This window comes from Lactuca sativa, chromosome 9, assembly GCF_002870075.4.
Source record: "Lactuca sativa cultivar Salinas chromosome 9, Lsat_Salinas_v11, whole genome shotgun sequence".
Taxonomy (NCBI): Eukaryota; Viridiplantae; Streptophyta; class Magnoliopsida; order Asterales; family Asteraceae; genus Lactuca; species Lactuca sativa.
Window position 1 is genome coordinate 30,461,633 of NC_056631.2, and position 17,104 is coordinate 30,478,736.

At 35.8% G+C, this 17,104-nt stretch overlaps 1 protein-coding gene across 1 annotated transcript; it reads left to right on the forward strand.

The window, feature by feature from the left end:
- Positions 1-13,910: 13,910 nt before the first annotated feature.
- Positions 13,911-15,881, forward strand: LOC111878686 (uncharacterized). Its single transcript, XM_023875199.3, has 4 exons — positions 13,911-14,343; positions 14,456-14,505; positions 14,983-15,068; positions 15,157-15,881. Exons 1-4 carry the CDS (start codon positions 14,020-14,022, stop codon positions 15,726-15,728), a joined length of 1,032 nt encoding a protein of 343 aa, XP_023730967.1. The 5' UTR covers positions 13,911-14,019; the 3' UTR covers positions 15,729-15,881.
- The last annotated feature ends 1,223 nt before the right edge of the window (positions 15,882-17,104 follow it).

The following is a 17,104-nucleotide window of genomic DNA, read 5'->3' on the forward strand; positions in this document are numbered from 1 at the left end:
TGTCTCTAAATTGACTAGCCCGAATCTGCGGGCGTTACAAGAACACATCCCTAATGAACTCTTGAAGCACTCACAAAACGATCATTCACAATATCCACCTATGATAGATACCGTTTTATGCATCTTTTAGTATAGTTTTTATTAGCATTTAGCATCACAATTTGGACATTTGCATGTCATTAGCTTAAATAATGTTCAACTCGTGTATTTTGTCAAAATTCCTGTACTGCTAGCGTTTTTATGTCATTTTTAGATAATTCTAGTGGAGCGGTACTTTGGGAGAAACTTTGGACGTGTTGAATGGAGCACTAGAGTCTAATTGGAGCTTGGAACTTATGAAGGACACTGAAGAATGCTTGGAATATGTTTGGTCAAGGAAAAACGGACAATTCATGCAAAAATTAGGAAATTCGTTTGTGCTTCACCACAAATTCGATCGAGTTGATTCTACGAAGATAGATTGCTACATTTTAAATCCTAAAGGATGTTGCTGGTAGCTTGACCCATTGTCAATATTTAGACCATATCTCATGACTCGTAACTCCGATTGACGAGATTCAAGATGTTCCAGAAACTAGACAAACTTTCAGATGACTTTCGTGTTTGTGAAAAAGTAGAAAAATGTAAAAATGTGGTCAAAGTTTCCATACAAATTTGATCATGTTAGGTTTTTGAAGTTTCAGATTCGTCAAAATCAATTTAATGCAAAAATTCGATCAAAGCCTCAAAAATTCAATAGTGTCTTCTAAAAATTCAATTGAATTTATCTTTTTGTTGCTCCGGAAGTAACTAGCTTGCATATAAATTCAACCTCTTTTATGAGAGACGATCAAATACGCACCCAGACGATGAAAAACCCTTTTGAAGGCGAGTTTCTGCACTTTTCATCACCTTTTGAAGATATGAAGGTTGTGGATCATCTCAATCAGCTAGATTAGTAAGATTTAGTAGTTTAATGATTCTTTTTTTTGTTTTAGATCAAAATTTAGCCATGTCTGGTTAAAACTCTAGTTTTCAGTTCTACAAAAGACTAGTACTTTTCATGTGATCAAACATCATATTTGGTTTTCATTGTGTGATTCAATTTAGTAATTTTAGTTTTGTTCTTAATGAATGTTTGATTTTTAATTCTTGTTAGTTTGATCATCTAGCTAGGGTTTAATCATTCCAGTTAATCAGTTGTTGAGATCCGTAAGTGTTTTGACAATTTGGTAATAAACAAAAAGTAATAAATCGGTTCTATTTTTGGATTTAACTTTATAATAAACTAAAATTTCATATCTTTACGCTTCTGAGCTTGTGAGAAGTATTGGATATTGCTGGGAATTTCACGCAAATCTTAATGCGGTTTTCTGAATTTAATTAAAAACTTGTTTAATTAGATCAGTAAAAAGTTAGGATTAATTGAAGAGTTTGTTTTGGTTAACTAATTAGGTAAAAGAGAATTTACTAGAGCATGTTAGTTTTTCTCTATACTAAACTAAATAGAACACACTCTGAATAACTGAGTCTAGATTGATTGCATGAGGATTCGACCTTGCTTCCATGTGCTATCCTTTAGTGCATTCAAGCAGTGAAATTTTATTTTTTAAATCGTGCATGACAACGATTTAACAAATTTTTACCGTTGCATGGGACACGATATTGTTAATAGTTTTGTATTTGAAGATCTTTACGTGTAGGTACACCACTAGAGTTTGATCCTGAAATTAAGAAAACTGCAACACTACTGAAGAAAGAAGCATCAAAACAAAAACAATCACTTGGTTTCTTTGGTACGTCATCCCCTACCACCAGAGATCACCACACCACAAGGCACTCCCTTGTAGAATGAACCAGAACTTAGTTTTTCATTATTTTCAAAAGCATTTCCATCTTCACCTTCCTAAAGCTCAGTTAAAACATACTCCCTAACACCCTCTGAAATTTCAGAAACACCAGAACCTTCAGAACCTGACTCCCTAAAATCAGCCATGGGGGACGCATAAAACGAAGATAAAACCATTAGAGAATGGACCACGCAAGAGGTTAGTTAGCAACCTCTTTGCATCACTTTTCCAAAAGCCCATAAATTTGAGATTAAATATGGGCTAGTACATCTTCTTCCCTCGTTCAGAGGCTTAGAAAATGAAGACCCACATAAATTCCTCAAGGAGTTTCATGTGGTTTGTTTTGAAATGAAACTGCACGCCATCACAGAAGATCAGATAAAGTTAAGGGCATTCCCCTTTTCATTTCAAGACTCAGTGAGAGAATGGTTGTACGAGCTCCCATCCGGATCGATCACCACGTGGACTGAACTCGTGAAGTTATTTTTAGAAAAATATTTTCTAGAAACGCGAGTTTCGAGCCTTCATCACGAAATCCTTGGTATCAAACAAAGAAGAAGAGAAGTTTACACACGTACTGGGAGCGCTCCAAAAAGCTACTTGTCAGGTGCCCACAACATAGAATCAAGCATTACAAACATTATAACTATTTCTGCAAAGGTCTGATACCCATGGAGAGGCATCTGATAAATGCTTCAGGTGGTGGATCCATAGGGAACATGACACCAAAAAATATTCGAGAGCTGATAAAAAAGCTAGCTATTAAGTCAAAACACCGGTAATGAAGACGGGTGGTACACCGATCAGCCAAGGGGTGTCAAAGAAGTTAGCTCACATCACCTCGAAACCCAAATTTCTGAACTGACAAAAGCGGTGGTACTGTTAACGAAAGAAAAAGGATATGCAAAGAAACAGTGTGGAATATACATGAAAATTGAACATCCTACTTATATGTGTCCGCTACTATAAAAGGATGTTGCTCCAGTGAAAGTTGTTGGAGGATACCAGCAGTAGAAAAATTCTAATCAGCCTCCAAACTTTTATCAGAACGGAAATTATCTCCAAAGACAACAATTTCAGCATCCTTCGGGTTCTCAACGGTCAAATTTTTAGCAGAATTTTCATAATCAACCCAATTATCGGTATCTACATCAGCAAAATTATCAGCAAAACCAATTTTAGAATCAACATTCAAATAAGCAATCTGACAGCTCTAGCGTGGCCCTAAAGATATTTTTAAAAGCTTAACCACCAGCACCCACACATTCTAGAACAAAACTAGAGCGAGCATAAAAAATGTGGAACAACATATGTCTCAACTTGCTACTTCTGTAGGTCGGCTGGAATCACAAGGAAAGTTACTGAGGCGAATTGAAAATAATCCAAAGCACAATATGAGTGCAATTTCCTTGAGAAGTGAGAAGAGTTATGAAGACCCAAACAAATATAAACCAGAAGAGGAGGCTGAAAAAGAAAATGAAGAAGTTTTGGGTAAGAAAGAAGCTCAAGAGATGGAAAAAGAGACTCCTAAGTAACCCACGCCGAGTCTGAAAGAGTACAAGTCAATCCCACCATCCCTATTGCGACTTAAGACCACGAAGCACAAACGAGAGGACGACAAAATCATGGACACCTTTCATACGGTGGAGGTAAATATTCCTCTTTTAGATATAAGTAAACAAATTCCTCGTTATGCAAGTTTTTAAAAGAATTATGTGTTTCAAAGAAAAAGCTAAAAATAAACGAAACAATAAAAGTTGGCGAAAACATTTCTGAAATTCTGCAAAAAGGTTTTCCCCCAAAGTGCAAGGATCCGAGAGTTTTCTCGATTCCTTGTAAATTAGGAAACGTTACTTTCCCAATAGTCATGCTAGACTTAGGTGCTTCATTCAGTGTCCTCCCATTTTTTTTGTTTTTGAAAAAATAAAATTGGGATCTTTACAAGAGACCGTGACTATCATTCAGTTGACTGATCACTCAACAATACACCCAAAAGGTGTAATGGAGGATGTTCTTGTCCAAGTGAAGTAATTATTTTTTCCTGCTGATTTTTACTTACTAGACATGGGCATTGTAGATATATTACATAAAAACTTAATTATTTTGGAAAGACCTTTTCTGAAAACTGGTAAAACGAAAAATTGATGTTTTTGTCGGTACACTTTCAATGGAATTTGATGGGGATGTGGTGAACTTTAATATTAATGATGCTAATATTTCTGATGTTTATGTTAACTTTTTGGGTACCAGCAGCCCTTTGTCTGTGAATTGTATGATTTTACCAATGGTTTTGTGCAAGATTTAATTTTAGACAGGAAATCATGTGATGATGCATCGGAGGAGCTGAATAGGAATAAGCTTGGGGAGGTGAAAGAAGATATGATTTCTATTGAAGGATCTGAAAACAAACTGATATAAAAAAAAGATAAGCTTAGGAAAAAGGAGCAGAAGGCGAGTTCTAAATAGAAAAAAACCCTAAGAAAAAGGAGAAGATTTTTGGATAGAAAATTAGAAAAAGAAAGAGAATCAAAAAGTTAAAAATCGATTTATTCAATAAAAATTTGAAGTTTTTCTTTACAAGTACCAGATCCACCAACTACTACATATCTGAAGGGATCTGGAGTGAGAAAGAAAAAAGTTGAGCTATAGACAAGTCCCAATTATACCAATTGACAATATGGTTGGGCAAAGTTGAGCCAAAGAATTTTAAAATAGGCAGCTTTCCGGGAGGCAACCCGATGAGTAGTTTATTTTTCTAAATTCAATAAAGAGATGATCGCAGTTCCAAGCAAGCTTGGGGAAATCAGAGGATCTTCAAAGTTGCTAAAATTCATATTTTTCGCCAACATCTTATTCAAAATCAGATTTTTCTACAAACTTATCAGATACATTCTCTCCTAGCTGCAACCTTTGCTTTTATATGTTTTATTGAGCCGTACATTCCTTTTAGAGCATTGAGGACAATGCATCATTTTAAGGTTGGGAGGGGCTTAGTGTCAAAATTTGCATTTTTGTTACAATTTTTTTTTTAATTTTTTTAGTTTTTCAGTTAAAATTTTCAATTTTATTTTTTTGCATTGCATTTCCGTAAAAATTTGAAAAGTCCAAAAATATTTTATATTTATGTTTTTATTTATTTTTCTGCATTATAAAAAATATGAAAAAAAACTCAAAAAGATTTTATTTTTAGTTATTTTAATGTTTATTTTCTGCATGAAAAAAAATCCAAATAATGGATAAAGTTACATGATATGATCACATTACTTGTATTCGATAGCTCTGTAAAGATGGAAAATAAATGACCAAAGCGACCAAATCAATAGTGGTAAGTTCAGTAATAGTTCTCATAACTAGGGGTTACAAAACACCATGAGCCGAGATGCTAATTGTAGAAAATAAAAAGAATTATATACTGAAGCACTGCGTGAGCTGGGATAAAAACAAGTTCAGAACTAATTGCTTTTGAATGTTTAACAATAACCTTTCTTGACAAGTCTGGACCCATAGAACACCGACCTATTTGTTGACATGTGTTACATTCATAGTAACAAAAAGTCTTATATCAGATCCATACAGTCAAAAAGAAAAGAAGGGTACGAACTGTCATATCTGGTACCCAAGTTAAAGTTCAAGCACTTAATCAAAGAAATCTCAAGAAGGTAAAAAAGACGATTGAAGAATTCAAAGGCGAAAACAAAGATACAAAGCTCAAGTTCAATCAGTTTAGAAGCCATCTCAAAGTTAAATCTGGCACGAATGAAGAATTTTGTGATATGATATTTGTCATTCTTGAGAAAGTGAAAGCATAGGAGCTGAGCGCTTACAGGTGGGCCCACTGCTTCAACGTAAGCTGATATAACGTGATAGGTTCTTAAGGATAAGTCGAACCTGTTTCTTACTTATTTAGTCTTAAGGATATAAAATTCTGAAACATGTTATGCACGCAAGAAAGGCTAATTAAGGTATAAAGTTTAAATAAAAATTACAGTTGGTTTATTGGTTTACACTGTCGAGCTTCTTCCTGAATTTGGGAGTTTGTGAAAGATGGAAGGTATTGCAAAAGTTATCTAGGTAGCGATTTCATTGGAGTTTCATCGATGTAAGGCCTAATCATGTCGAAAAAAAGTAAAAGAAAAAAGTGAAGTGTTATAAAGGTTTTAAGTTAAAAGTTTTTACTTTCCTTCAATTTTATTTCAGCTTATATTCTAAGTTCTTTTTATGTCATCTACGCCTTTCCATTTCAGTTATAATGTTTAATCTTTTTATTACTTGAGGGCAAGTAAGGTTCAATATTGGGAAGATTTGATAGATGCCATTTTATGTATTTTTTAGGGTAGTTTTTATTAGCATTTAGCATCATAATTTGCACATTTGCATGTCAATAGCATAGATAATGTTCAACACATGTCTTTCATCAGATTTCTTGTATTGCTAGTGTTTTTATGTCATTTTCAGATAATTCAAGTGGAGCAGTACTTTGGGAGCGTCTTTGGATGCGTTGAATGGAGCACTGGAGCCTAATTAGAGCCTGGAACTTATGAAGGATGTTGAAGAATGCTTGGAAACTGTTTTGTTGGATTAGGTATCCAAGCCAATAACTGAATTAGTATAATCTTGAATTATTAGCAAAATCTTTTTGGGTTGTCCTTAAACCTAGTAATTGAATAGGATGACTTTTAGAGAGAGAGAGAGAGAGAGAGAGGCTAATTTATTGATTTATTATATGATTAATAAATAGCAATAAATGAATTTATTAAAAGTGCAAGGGTTAAAGTACAATTGTTGAATAGTTGAACATGAAAGAGTCCAGAACCTTCCTTGGAGGGTGGTGGATGATTTCTAGGTTATTCCATGACATCTGGAATATTCCTTGTAGATAAATAGGAAGTTGGATAATTACCAATATGAATAAATATTATTTTATTCAATTAGGGTTATATTGGGTTTCCAATTTGCACTATAAAAAGGACCCTTGACCTACTATTTTCGGCTACTTGATTCTCAAGAGCCCTAGCTGAAAATTTCATACTCCTTCTCTTCTCTCAAAAGCTTCTTGTTGCTAGTGTTGGGTGTGAACCATTAGAGGCAAGACATTCGTGCTGCTAGCTTCCAAGTTATTGAAGAAAGGATTCTTGATTGTTTACCATTACAATCAAAAGGTAGGTTGTTCCTTCTACAATTTTCGAAATTACCTAGGTTTAGTGTGTTCTTGTTGTTCAATAGAATGTTACATTAATAGTGTTATTACTTAGATCTTTAGGTTGCATGTACCCTTAAGTGTTAAGGATTTATCCGTGTTAATACATGTAAAACCCATCAGTTTTGGTCAAGGAAAAACGTACGATTCATGCGAAAAATAGGAAATTTGATCTTGACTCACCACAAATTTGATTGAATTGATCCTACGAAGATAGATTGCTACATTTTAAAGCCTAAATGATGTTGCTGGCAGCTTGATCCCTTGTCAGTATTTTGATCATATCTCATGACCCCTAATTCTGATTGACGAGATTTAAAATGTTCCGAAAACTATACAAAATTTCAGACAACTTTTGTGTTTGTGGAAAAGTAGAAAAGCACAAAAACTCAACCGAATTTTCCATATATATTTGATCGTGTTAGGTGTTCTGAGTTTTAGATTCGTCAAAAATCAGTTTAGTGCCAAAATTTGATTAGAGCCTCCAAAATTCGATCGTGTTTTCTAAAATATCAATCAAATTTATCTTCTTCTTGCTCTGTAAGTAACTAACTTGTATATAAATTGAACATCTTTTATCAGAGACGATCAGGGACGCTCCTAAACGACAAACATCTGGATGTTGTGGATCATCTCAATCAGTTAGATTAGTAAGATTTAGTAGTTTAATGATTCTTTTTATTGTTTAAGATTAGATTTTAGCTATTTCCGGCTAAAACTCTAGTTTTCAGTTCTACAAAAGACTAGTACTTTCATGTGATCAAACATCAGATTTGGTTTTCATTGTATGTTTTTATTTAGTAGTTTTAGTTTTGTGCTTAATGAATGTTTGATTTTAATTCTTGTTTGTCTGATAATCTAGCTAGGATTTAATCACTCCAGTTAATTAGTTGTTTAAATTCATAATGGTTTTGACAATCTAGTAATAAGTAACAAGTAATAAATCGGTTCTATGTTTGGATTTGACTTTATTGTAAACTGAAATTTCATATCTTTATGCTTCTGAGCTTTTGAGAAGTATTAGATATTGCTGGGAATTTTACACAAATGTTAATGTAGCTTTTTTGAATTTAATTAAGAGCTTGTTTAACTAGATCAATAAAAAGATAGGGTTAATTAAAGAGCTTGTTTTGGTTAACTAAGTAGGTACAAAAGAATTTACTAGAGCCTGTTAGTTTTTCCCAGTACCTGCTTAAATAGAGCACATTATGGATAACATAGTCTAGATTGATCGCATGATTAGGAAAATCGCAGCAGAACTGAATTTGTTTTTATTATTGAATTTGCATTAGTTAATTTTCACTGCTATTTTAGTTTTAGTTAATAATAAAAAACCCTCTTTTTCAATATTTTCTGTTTAATGACTAGTATGTGCCTTAAGCAAAGAGGCATTGACCATTAGGCTGTGTCCCTGAGGATTCAACCATGCTTCCTTGTGCCATCCTTTAATGCATTCGAGAAGTGGAATTTTATTTTCTTAAATCGTGTGCAACGACGGTTTAACAACCTCCAGTGGATAATACAAACTCCCTGAAGCATCGCTAAGCTTCTTGTTAAGCGTAAAAAACACAAATGATTGGGTAGCACCCGAATCGAACAAAACATGAGCAGTCATACCATTGACTAAAAATGTCCCTATACTTGATCAGATAAAACATAAGCATTAACAAAGAAAGCAGTAAAAGACATAATAAAGATACATACTAGTAACCACATCTGGTGTTGCTCGTGCCTTATCGACTATCAACTGGAATGCCCTGATTTTCACCAAAGGAGCCTCCACCTTGACCTAGAGGCCATCAGTAATCCTCAAGGCGGCTGATGCGGGCGTCACCACTTCTCCTTGAGTCAATCTCAACCGATCGGCATTCTTATGTCACATCTGATTGCATTGGAAACATATCAATGCTCCACGATGGAAATCCATACGAAAATGTCCAGTCTGACCACACCTAAAACAACTCGAACCCACTTCTTGATAGGATCCATCGTGCGGCTTGTCGTGCTTGTTGCAAAGGTTCCAACCCCACTGGCCCATAAAACAAGAATCAAAAGTCTTGGGCCTCTTCGCTTGGCCCACCATTGTCTGTACCTGTTTCGACTTGCACTTCATCCGAAGCTCCAACTCAATCTCCCGTTCCCAGGCTCTAGCAATCATGTCCTCCAGGATCTTGCAAATCGACATGCTCACAAAATCTTGAATGTCATCCCTGAGCATGTCGTGGTATCTCATCTTCCTCATCTCATCATCTATGACATATTATAGAACCAACAAAGCTCTCTATCGGAACTTGGCGTTGATCTCCTCTACAGTCTCCATAGTTTGGCGAAGGTCCTAGAACTCCCTCGCCAACCGCTGCACCACAATAGCTATTGCAACTCAGCTTTGAATCTCATTACAAAATCATCCCAAGTCATGGCCGCCACGACCTCATCTCCCAAAGATTATCCAATCTCCTCCCACCAATCGCGGGCTCCATCCCTTAGAAGGCAAGATGCAAATCCCACTTTTGACCCCTCAAGGTAGAAACATGTCCGCTGGGCATTCTCTATGTCAGTGATACATCGGCTAGGAATAGGGTCCTTCTTCCCGAAGAACTCTGGGGCTCCATAAGCCTTGAACTCCTGAAAAGAGAGAGTCCATGCCCCCAAATGACCCACTGTAACCTCGGCATTAAAAACCCCTAAGCGATCATCCAAAAGCTTGACGATCCCCTCATTGATGATACCAAACATCATAGGAGTTGCATTCAAAATACCACGAGTGATCTCCGATGTGATGAACTCGCGTATCGTCTCATCAATCGGTTTGGCACCAGAGCCAAAACCAGAACCTCTTCCTCGAGTGCTCACCACCATACTTAAATACAAAAATATAAACAATCAGAATATACTCGAGGGAATTCTCACACTGCAAGCTCCTTAGGATCTCTATGATTTTCCTTGATTCGAGTATGGATCCTGTGCTTCCAGTAGTACGAGACTAATAATACCTTCCACATATATATGTACTTTCCTCAAGAACCATCTCGAATCTTCTAAGTCACTTTACCATGGAAACTATCATAAGCTCTATGCTAAACAGCATACATGTCTCACTATAACACTCTCTAGGATTTCCTAGGAATCCTCGTCTTACTGGCCTCTACAATACTAGGAACTTCTACTAACACCGTAGGTTGCCTTATGCATGCTAATTGTACACAATACGGAATCAGATAGACTGTCGAATAACTGATTCTACCCTAAGCCGACAACCAGACAATGAACATGAATAAGGCCAAATCAATCATTCTAAGGCTACATTGTCCTAATTGTATACAATTTTTAAACATACACTTAGCATATAACTTCACCTATATAGATTCCAGGTAATATATAACATCAATTTCCTCCTAGGATACAAGCCATCACAAATAGACAGTTCTATCATATAATTCTTGAAGGTATCCTTAGCCCTATCCTACCTTGAAATTCACATAAACATATAATACTCGTGTATAGGTATTTTGGGAATCACTTACTTGAGCTCCGCTGATTGCATGCATCACACCATTTTCTTTGTAGAAATATTAAAAAATATATATTTTCTTTCAAAAAAAATATCAATTCCTTAGTTTGAGTTCAGATACAGCCAAGAGTCTTCCTAAATCCCTCAAACCAAGGCTTTTATAGCAACTTGTAACATCCCAAAATCATTAATAAAAATTTTCATTTTGAATCATCAAATTCACACAATATTTGTTCCAAAATCCATCATAGTAAAATGTATCACAATCATCAGAGTGAAATAATCATCATCAATGTGGAAATCATCAGGGGGATGTTGTGCAGTCAAACCAGGCCCTTCCCTTGGAAGCAGTGTTGTAAAACTTTCTGAGTTGGCTGGTTACTCGTGCGAGTACTCCCAACTCGACCCCTTACCGAGGCGAGTTACAAAATTCGAGTGCTCCCCGATCAGACCTTTACTGAAGTGAGCAGTGTTGTAAAACTTGGCCAACTCAGTGATTAATATGTATAATATACTTAATGATTTGTTGTTTAACACATACATACATGTGATTATTACTACATATATATATATATATATATATATATATATATATATATATATATATATATATATATATATATATCTTAAATTTTCAGTAATTATTCATGAAGTGAGACCATTGTGTGTTTTTTAGTTTTTGTGTACTCACATGTATCTAATTTTGTTATATCTTTCAATTAACTTATGATTTTGACATATATAATTCTCTAGAAATATTTCTACATAAATTACAGAATCTGAGTACCCCCTCCCCCCAATACTCCTGAGTACTCGCTACTCGGCAGCCGGCCGAACAGGTACTGAGTAGTGAGTTCTACAACCTTGACTGGAAGTACCTGAAATTGTTTAAACCATAAAACCATAAACACAAAGTTTAGCGAGTTCCCCAAAATACCACATACTATACATATTAGCAGGCCCAACCCTACATGAATGCTATGATCCAACCATAGTCTTAAATTCACTTCCAGATTACAACCAAACCGTAACCTTTCTGCTATGATCCAATTATGGTCTTCTAGGAAAATCACAAATACAAATAAGTGTTGTGATCCAACCACAATATTTCATGCAAGAGTCATAAGGACAATCTAGCAACCTACATGGTATAGTAAGAAGACTCACCTGTCTCACAAAGTTAGATAAACCACAACTCAATGCCACGCAACCGGTGCTTCAACACACCTATCGAATCAAACAAGGTCCAACCTTAGTCTATACTCTAGAACTAGCCATTTAACCAAAATTCAACCCAAGTCAACAAGCAACGACCAAGGTCAAAGTCAGCGGTCAACATCACCATCGGCTGACCCTCACGTCGTGACCAACCCATGGTCACATCGTGAGAAACACACTTGACCCGATCCCAAACTCGATCATGATCCAACTTAGCCAACTCAGACTCAATCAAAAAATATCATCACGTCGTGATAGAATCTGTCTAAAATAATTGGGAAATTCCCAGTCGTCACATCGTGACAATGAGATTGTCACGTCATAAACTAGGTTTTTCTCAACTTAATGGATTCAGCTCCCAATCCATTAATCCATCCATCCAGTCTGTCTAGAAGGCTTTCTAATGTCCATTACAATCCAACGATCAATGGTTTTCAGCCATGCATGTCCATTGTGAGTGTAAGACTCAAACTAGGTCAAAAATGAAGAAACATCACCAAAGATCTCATGCATGTGTTCAAAACACTAGCAAATTCCAGATCCGAACCATATTTTACTCAAATGACCTCAATGATTCTTAAAGTTACCAGCTTTATGGAATCTCACCATGACAACTTGCTCAAACTTGAAGATAAAGTGACAAAAGCTTAGATCTAGCAACCTAGAGCAATAAAGTTTAGGTCTTGAACACTTACAAAGGTCCAGAGATGCCCAAATGAAGTCCCAAAGCTTGCCAATATGCTCACAAGACTACCAAGGCCTCCTTATTCCTTCAAAAGCAACCAAAAGTACCAAGATGAGCTCAAAAATGGAGGAGAGGGATTAGGGTTTTCTTTAATGGCTTAGGAGGTGATGGAAGATGAGGGTGAAGGAAACCCTAGCCCTCTTTTTCCTTTAAATATGGTCCAAGTCCGAAAATTAGGGTTGTCCCCTAATCAGGTGTCACATCGTGACCATCATAGTGTCACGTCATGACACTTAAACGAGACGCCTCTCTCTCGCGGCCACGTCATGATGTGGCCATGCTTCCCTCACGTTGTGACCCACCCGAAAACTCATATTTACTTTAAAATTTCATACCTCAAGATTCTGGATGTTACATACTATGATGCACATCGCACAACATCTGGTTATTAAGTATTTTTAGGTGACAATTTCATATCATAGTATGCTAAACGCCGACCCACCTTATTCTGTTCCAACGCCGAAGAAGAATATTATAGTGTAGCTAATGTAGTCGTTGAAACTTGTTGACTAGGAAATATTTTGCTTGCGTTACACACACCCATTCGTTGTGCCACACTTGTATTGTGACAAAGTTTTGATTGTTTACTTGTCTAATAATCTCTCCCAACACCAGCATAAGAAGCATATCGAGATGGATAGAAATTGAAAATGTAGTTCTCAAGTAACACATCAGGTTTCTTCATAGTTCCTATTTGGTACTTCACAAAAGGTCTATCCCGCCAACTTTTCCTGGTCCAATTTGAGTGTGCATTCACCTCCCGTTAAAACCATTGGCCTATCAATGGTATTATATATTTAGTATATATTTGACTGCAATATTTATCTTTGTAAAATCCAATCCTTTGAGTGTTGAGATCTCGGTGTAACCTTGCATATATATGATTGTATCATCAATGAGAAGGGTATTGGATTTTACCAAATATTAGTATTGTTATCATTGCGTTTTCTTCAATACAAATCAAGCTTTTGACTCGTCTTCTTATTTTCTTCCGAATTCATTGTTACATCAATTATATACCAACTGTAATAGTCAACATCATTATATCTATTTTTTTATTAGTGAAAACAAATTAAAAAGGATCTCATTAGAACCGGTCAGATGGGGAATGTACTAGTCAAACCGGAGAACAAAACGATAAACCGGGAAAAAGCCGGTCGGAAGACAGGCATCCTTACAGGGACCTGTAGTCGAAAGTATCTTGGTCGTTGTTACAGATGGGACCCACGAATTTCATTTTATGAATAAAAAGTTGTAAAGCGATAAAACTACTCAACCCACTTCACCACCCTGTCACCACCCGTACCTGTCCCCACCTCCCACCTCCTTCCAGTTGCCGGTCACCCCCCCTCTCTCACTCACCTCGGACCGGTCCACCTCCGCACGTGCCAAGCCCCAAAACCTCTGTTTGTGCTTGTGTGGTGCAACAAATAAAAGCTAGAGAGAGAGAGAGAGAGAATTAAGAGACATTTTCTTCGTCTTCATCTTCTTCGTTTCATTGGACGCAACACACACGCATATGAGGATCAGGAAGCGTTTCTTGTCTCTTTCCGCAGCTATTACTGCACCGCCGTCGTCGGATCCTCACGGCGGTGACCACCAATTACACAAACACCAACAGCCCCTACTGCTGGTGCAACAACAAGTGCACCCAAATGGGAATCTACGTGTTCTTTACGATAATACCCAGTCTCAGCCTTTCGATCCTCCGCTAAATCATCGTGTCAGCCATCTTCCACCGCCCTCCTCCGATCATAGCACACAGATCGGGTTTCAAACCACTGCTTGGACTCCCTCCGGTGCCGGCAGCGTGGCAAAGCATCTTATTGTTTCTCCTCACAAGGTACATCATTTTCACCAACAGAAACTGCACCACATATATACTTATAATACTGTTATACAGATCTTGTATCTATATATATTTTGTTTTTTATTTTATCTTTTTAACCTTGAAGGAGCCGGAATCTGAGAAAGAAGAAACAATCAAGACCAGTGATACTTGCAGGTAATTAGAGATAGCAAAGATCCCATCCTCTTCCCCTCTCTACCCCTTCTTTCTCCCTCATTTATCGGTTAATGTTCGCCGGAAAACAAATTTTGAATCTTTTTGGGATAGACCCAGATTTTTTAACACCCACAAGCAAAACATTAATTATCATTTTTTCAATTCACCGAGAAAATAAAGAAAAATAATTGCTAGAAGTGCAAAAACACTGTAGAATGGTGTTTTTATATCAGGTTAGAGAACCAACCATATGTACAATCCCAATCCTTTATAAATTGCACCCCCATGTGGTGCATGTTAGCATGAAAACTGGTCCCCAGCTACAATGTTCCTTCTTCTTTGTGCTTACTAAATACTAATGCTCTTATCTTATACTATATATCTTTTCTTTGTTCTTACTTTCATTTTAGCAGTAGTTCATATATATAAGCACATACGTTTTCTTGTTCTGAATCTTCTTCTTCTCTTTGTTTCCAGGAAAGAAAGCATCGTGTGTGCGGAAGCAAGCAGCAATGTTCATAACACCGCTTCACTACCTCCACCACCAACAACTTCTCATCTTGGTATGTATATTAACATTGAAAAGCTTTTAGGTATTATATATGTATGTGTACTGTATGATTGATCAGTTGTTTTGTATGATCTCTACAGTGTTGAAAGGGTGGCTTGAAGGAGATAGACTGATTCCAATAAAAAAGAGAAGAGGAAGCTTTGGGAAAGGATCAGCTAACCATGGTCTTGAGGAAGATAACGAGATGATCATTGATGAAGGAACAATGAAGCCGAAACCAAAGAAGTATGCTAGATACATGGCAACATGTAAGGAGGTGAATACAAGTACAACGTATCAAAAGAACAAGAAGAATGGGAAGAGAGGGAATGTGATAATGGAAGGATCGAGGTGTAGCCGTGTAAATGGAAGGGGGTGGAGGTGCTGCCAACAAACACTTGTTGGTTACTCATTGTGCGAACATCATTTAGGTAAAGGAAGGCTTAGAAGCATGAATAGTGTTCGTGGACGAGCACAAAAGGTTAAAGTGAAAGAACAAGATGAAGAAGTTGAAATGACATCGATGGATCATCTTGGTTTTGAAGATGATAAAGACTGGGAGGAGGAATCAGTGTCATCTATGGAGGGTATGAAGAAGTTGACTAAAAAGAAGAAGCTTGGAGTGGTGAAGGCTCGATCGTTAAGCAGCTTGTTGAGCCAAATAGGCAGTTAATAATAATGCATGGCGTAGCTTAACGAAAATTACAAGAAAGAAACATGAGGTGATCATAGCATGCATGTCAATCAAAATCCAGACAATTACGAAAATTTATATGTGATAATCCTAGTGCAACTCATCTATAAAATGCTGCTTAGTTTTCTTTAATTTTCTGTAGTCATCATTTCATTTTTTATTTTTTATTTTTTTTAAACACTTCAATAGAGCCAGAAATATCTATCTGGCAAACGGTTTTTTGGAAGGCTCTTCTAATCTGTGCGAACAAATGGTGATAAATTGCAACCAAATAAACATTTTTTTACCAAAAACAAACACCGAATAAAATTTTGTATTTTTGTACAGATTCAAATAATATGTAACCTAGAATAGCTTTGATAGTACCAATTAGTCGCATCGGTTGTCTCATAATGTGTAAACTAGAAGTAGAATTTTCTAAAATGTAAACAATTTTTAAAATTTTATTTTCATTGATCTTTCTAGACCTTTATTAACTTAATTATATATTGGAGCAACACATTATAGACTTCTACTTTGTTATATATGTGTTTCTTTATTGATTTTTGGCCCAATATATTCCATCGTTGTGCTTCGTGGATGTTGTTCTTATCATTGTCTCATGATTCTTCCAATAGAACACGCTTGGTTGCGTAAAGAAACCCTCATGGATGTTATCACTAAAGCTTGGTCCTCAGTCACGATTATAGGCAAAAATGGTTTATGTTACAAACAAACTAAAAAGCAGTGTTTGTGAAAGCTTATTTAAAACAACTTACATTATTTTTTGTAAATTAATTATTACGTTGCAGTACCAAAACATATTTTGTTAAAAACAAGTACGGTTTAGCTTATACATAACCAAAACACAAAAGGGTAATAGTTGTTTTTTTTTCTTCCATGTTCTCAAACTGTTTATAAGCAATAAGCTAATAAATGAAAATGAAACAACTTATTCTATATATATATATATATATATATATATATATATATCTATATATATATATATATATATATATATATATATATATATATATATATATATATATATATATATATATATATATATATATATATATATATATATATATATATATATATATATATATATATATATATGGTATTAAATAGTGGCCCAACCATTTGCATTTTGCAATATTTACAACAGTTGAAAGGAAAACCTGACTTGCCTTTCAAATGTTGTATATATGACCATTTTCAATTCATTTGAGAGCACAACTACGGGTGTTCTAAGGGAAGGTTGTATAGATTTAGATGTCACTCATTGTATAAGGGTGGGTAAGTTAAAATAGAGAGCAGTCTCAATGAGTCATGCGTGACAGAATGGTCCTCTTAAATCTCAAAAGAAAATTCTA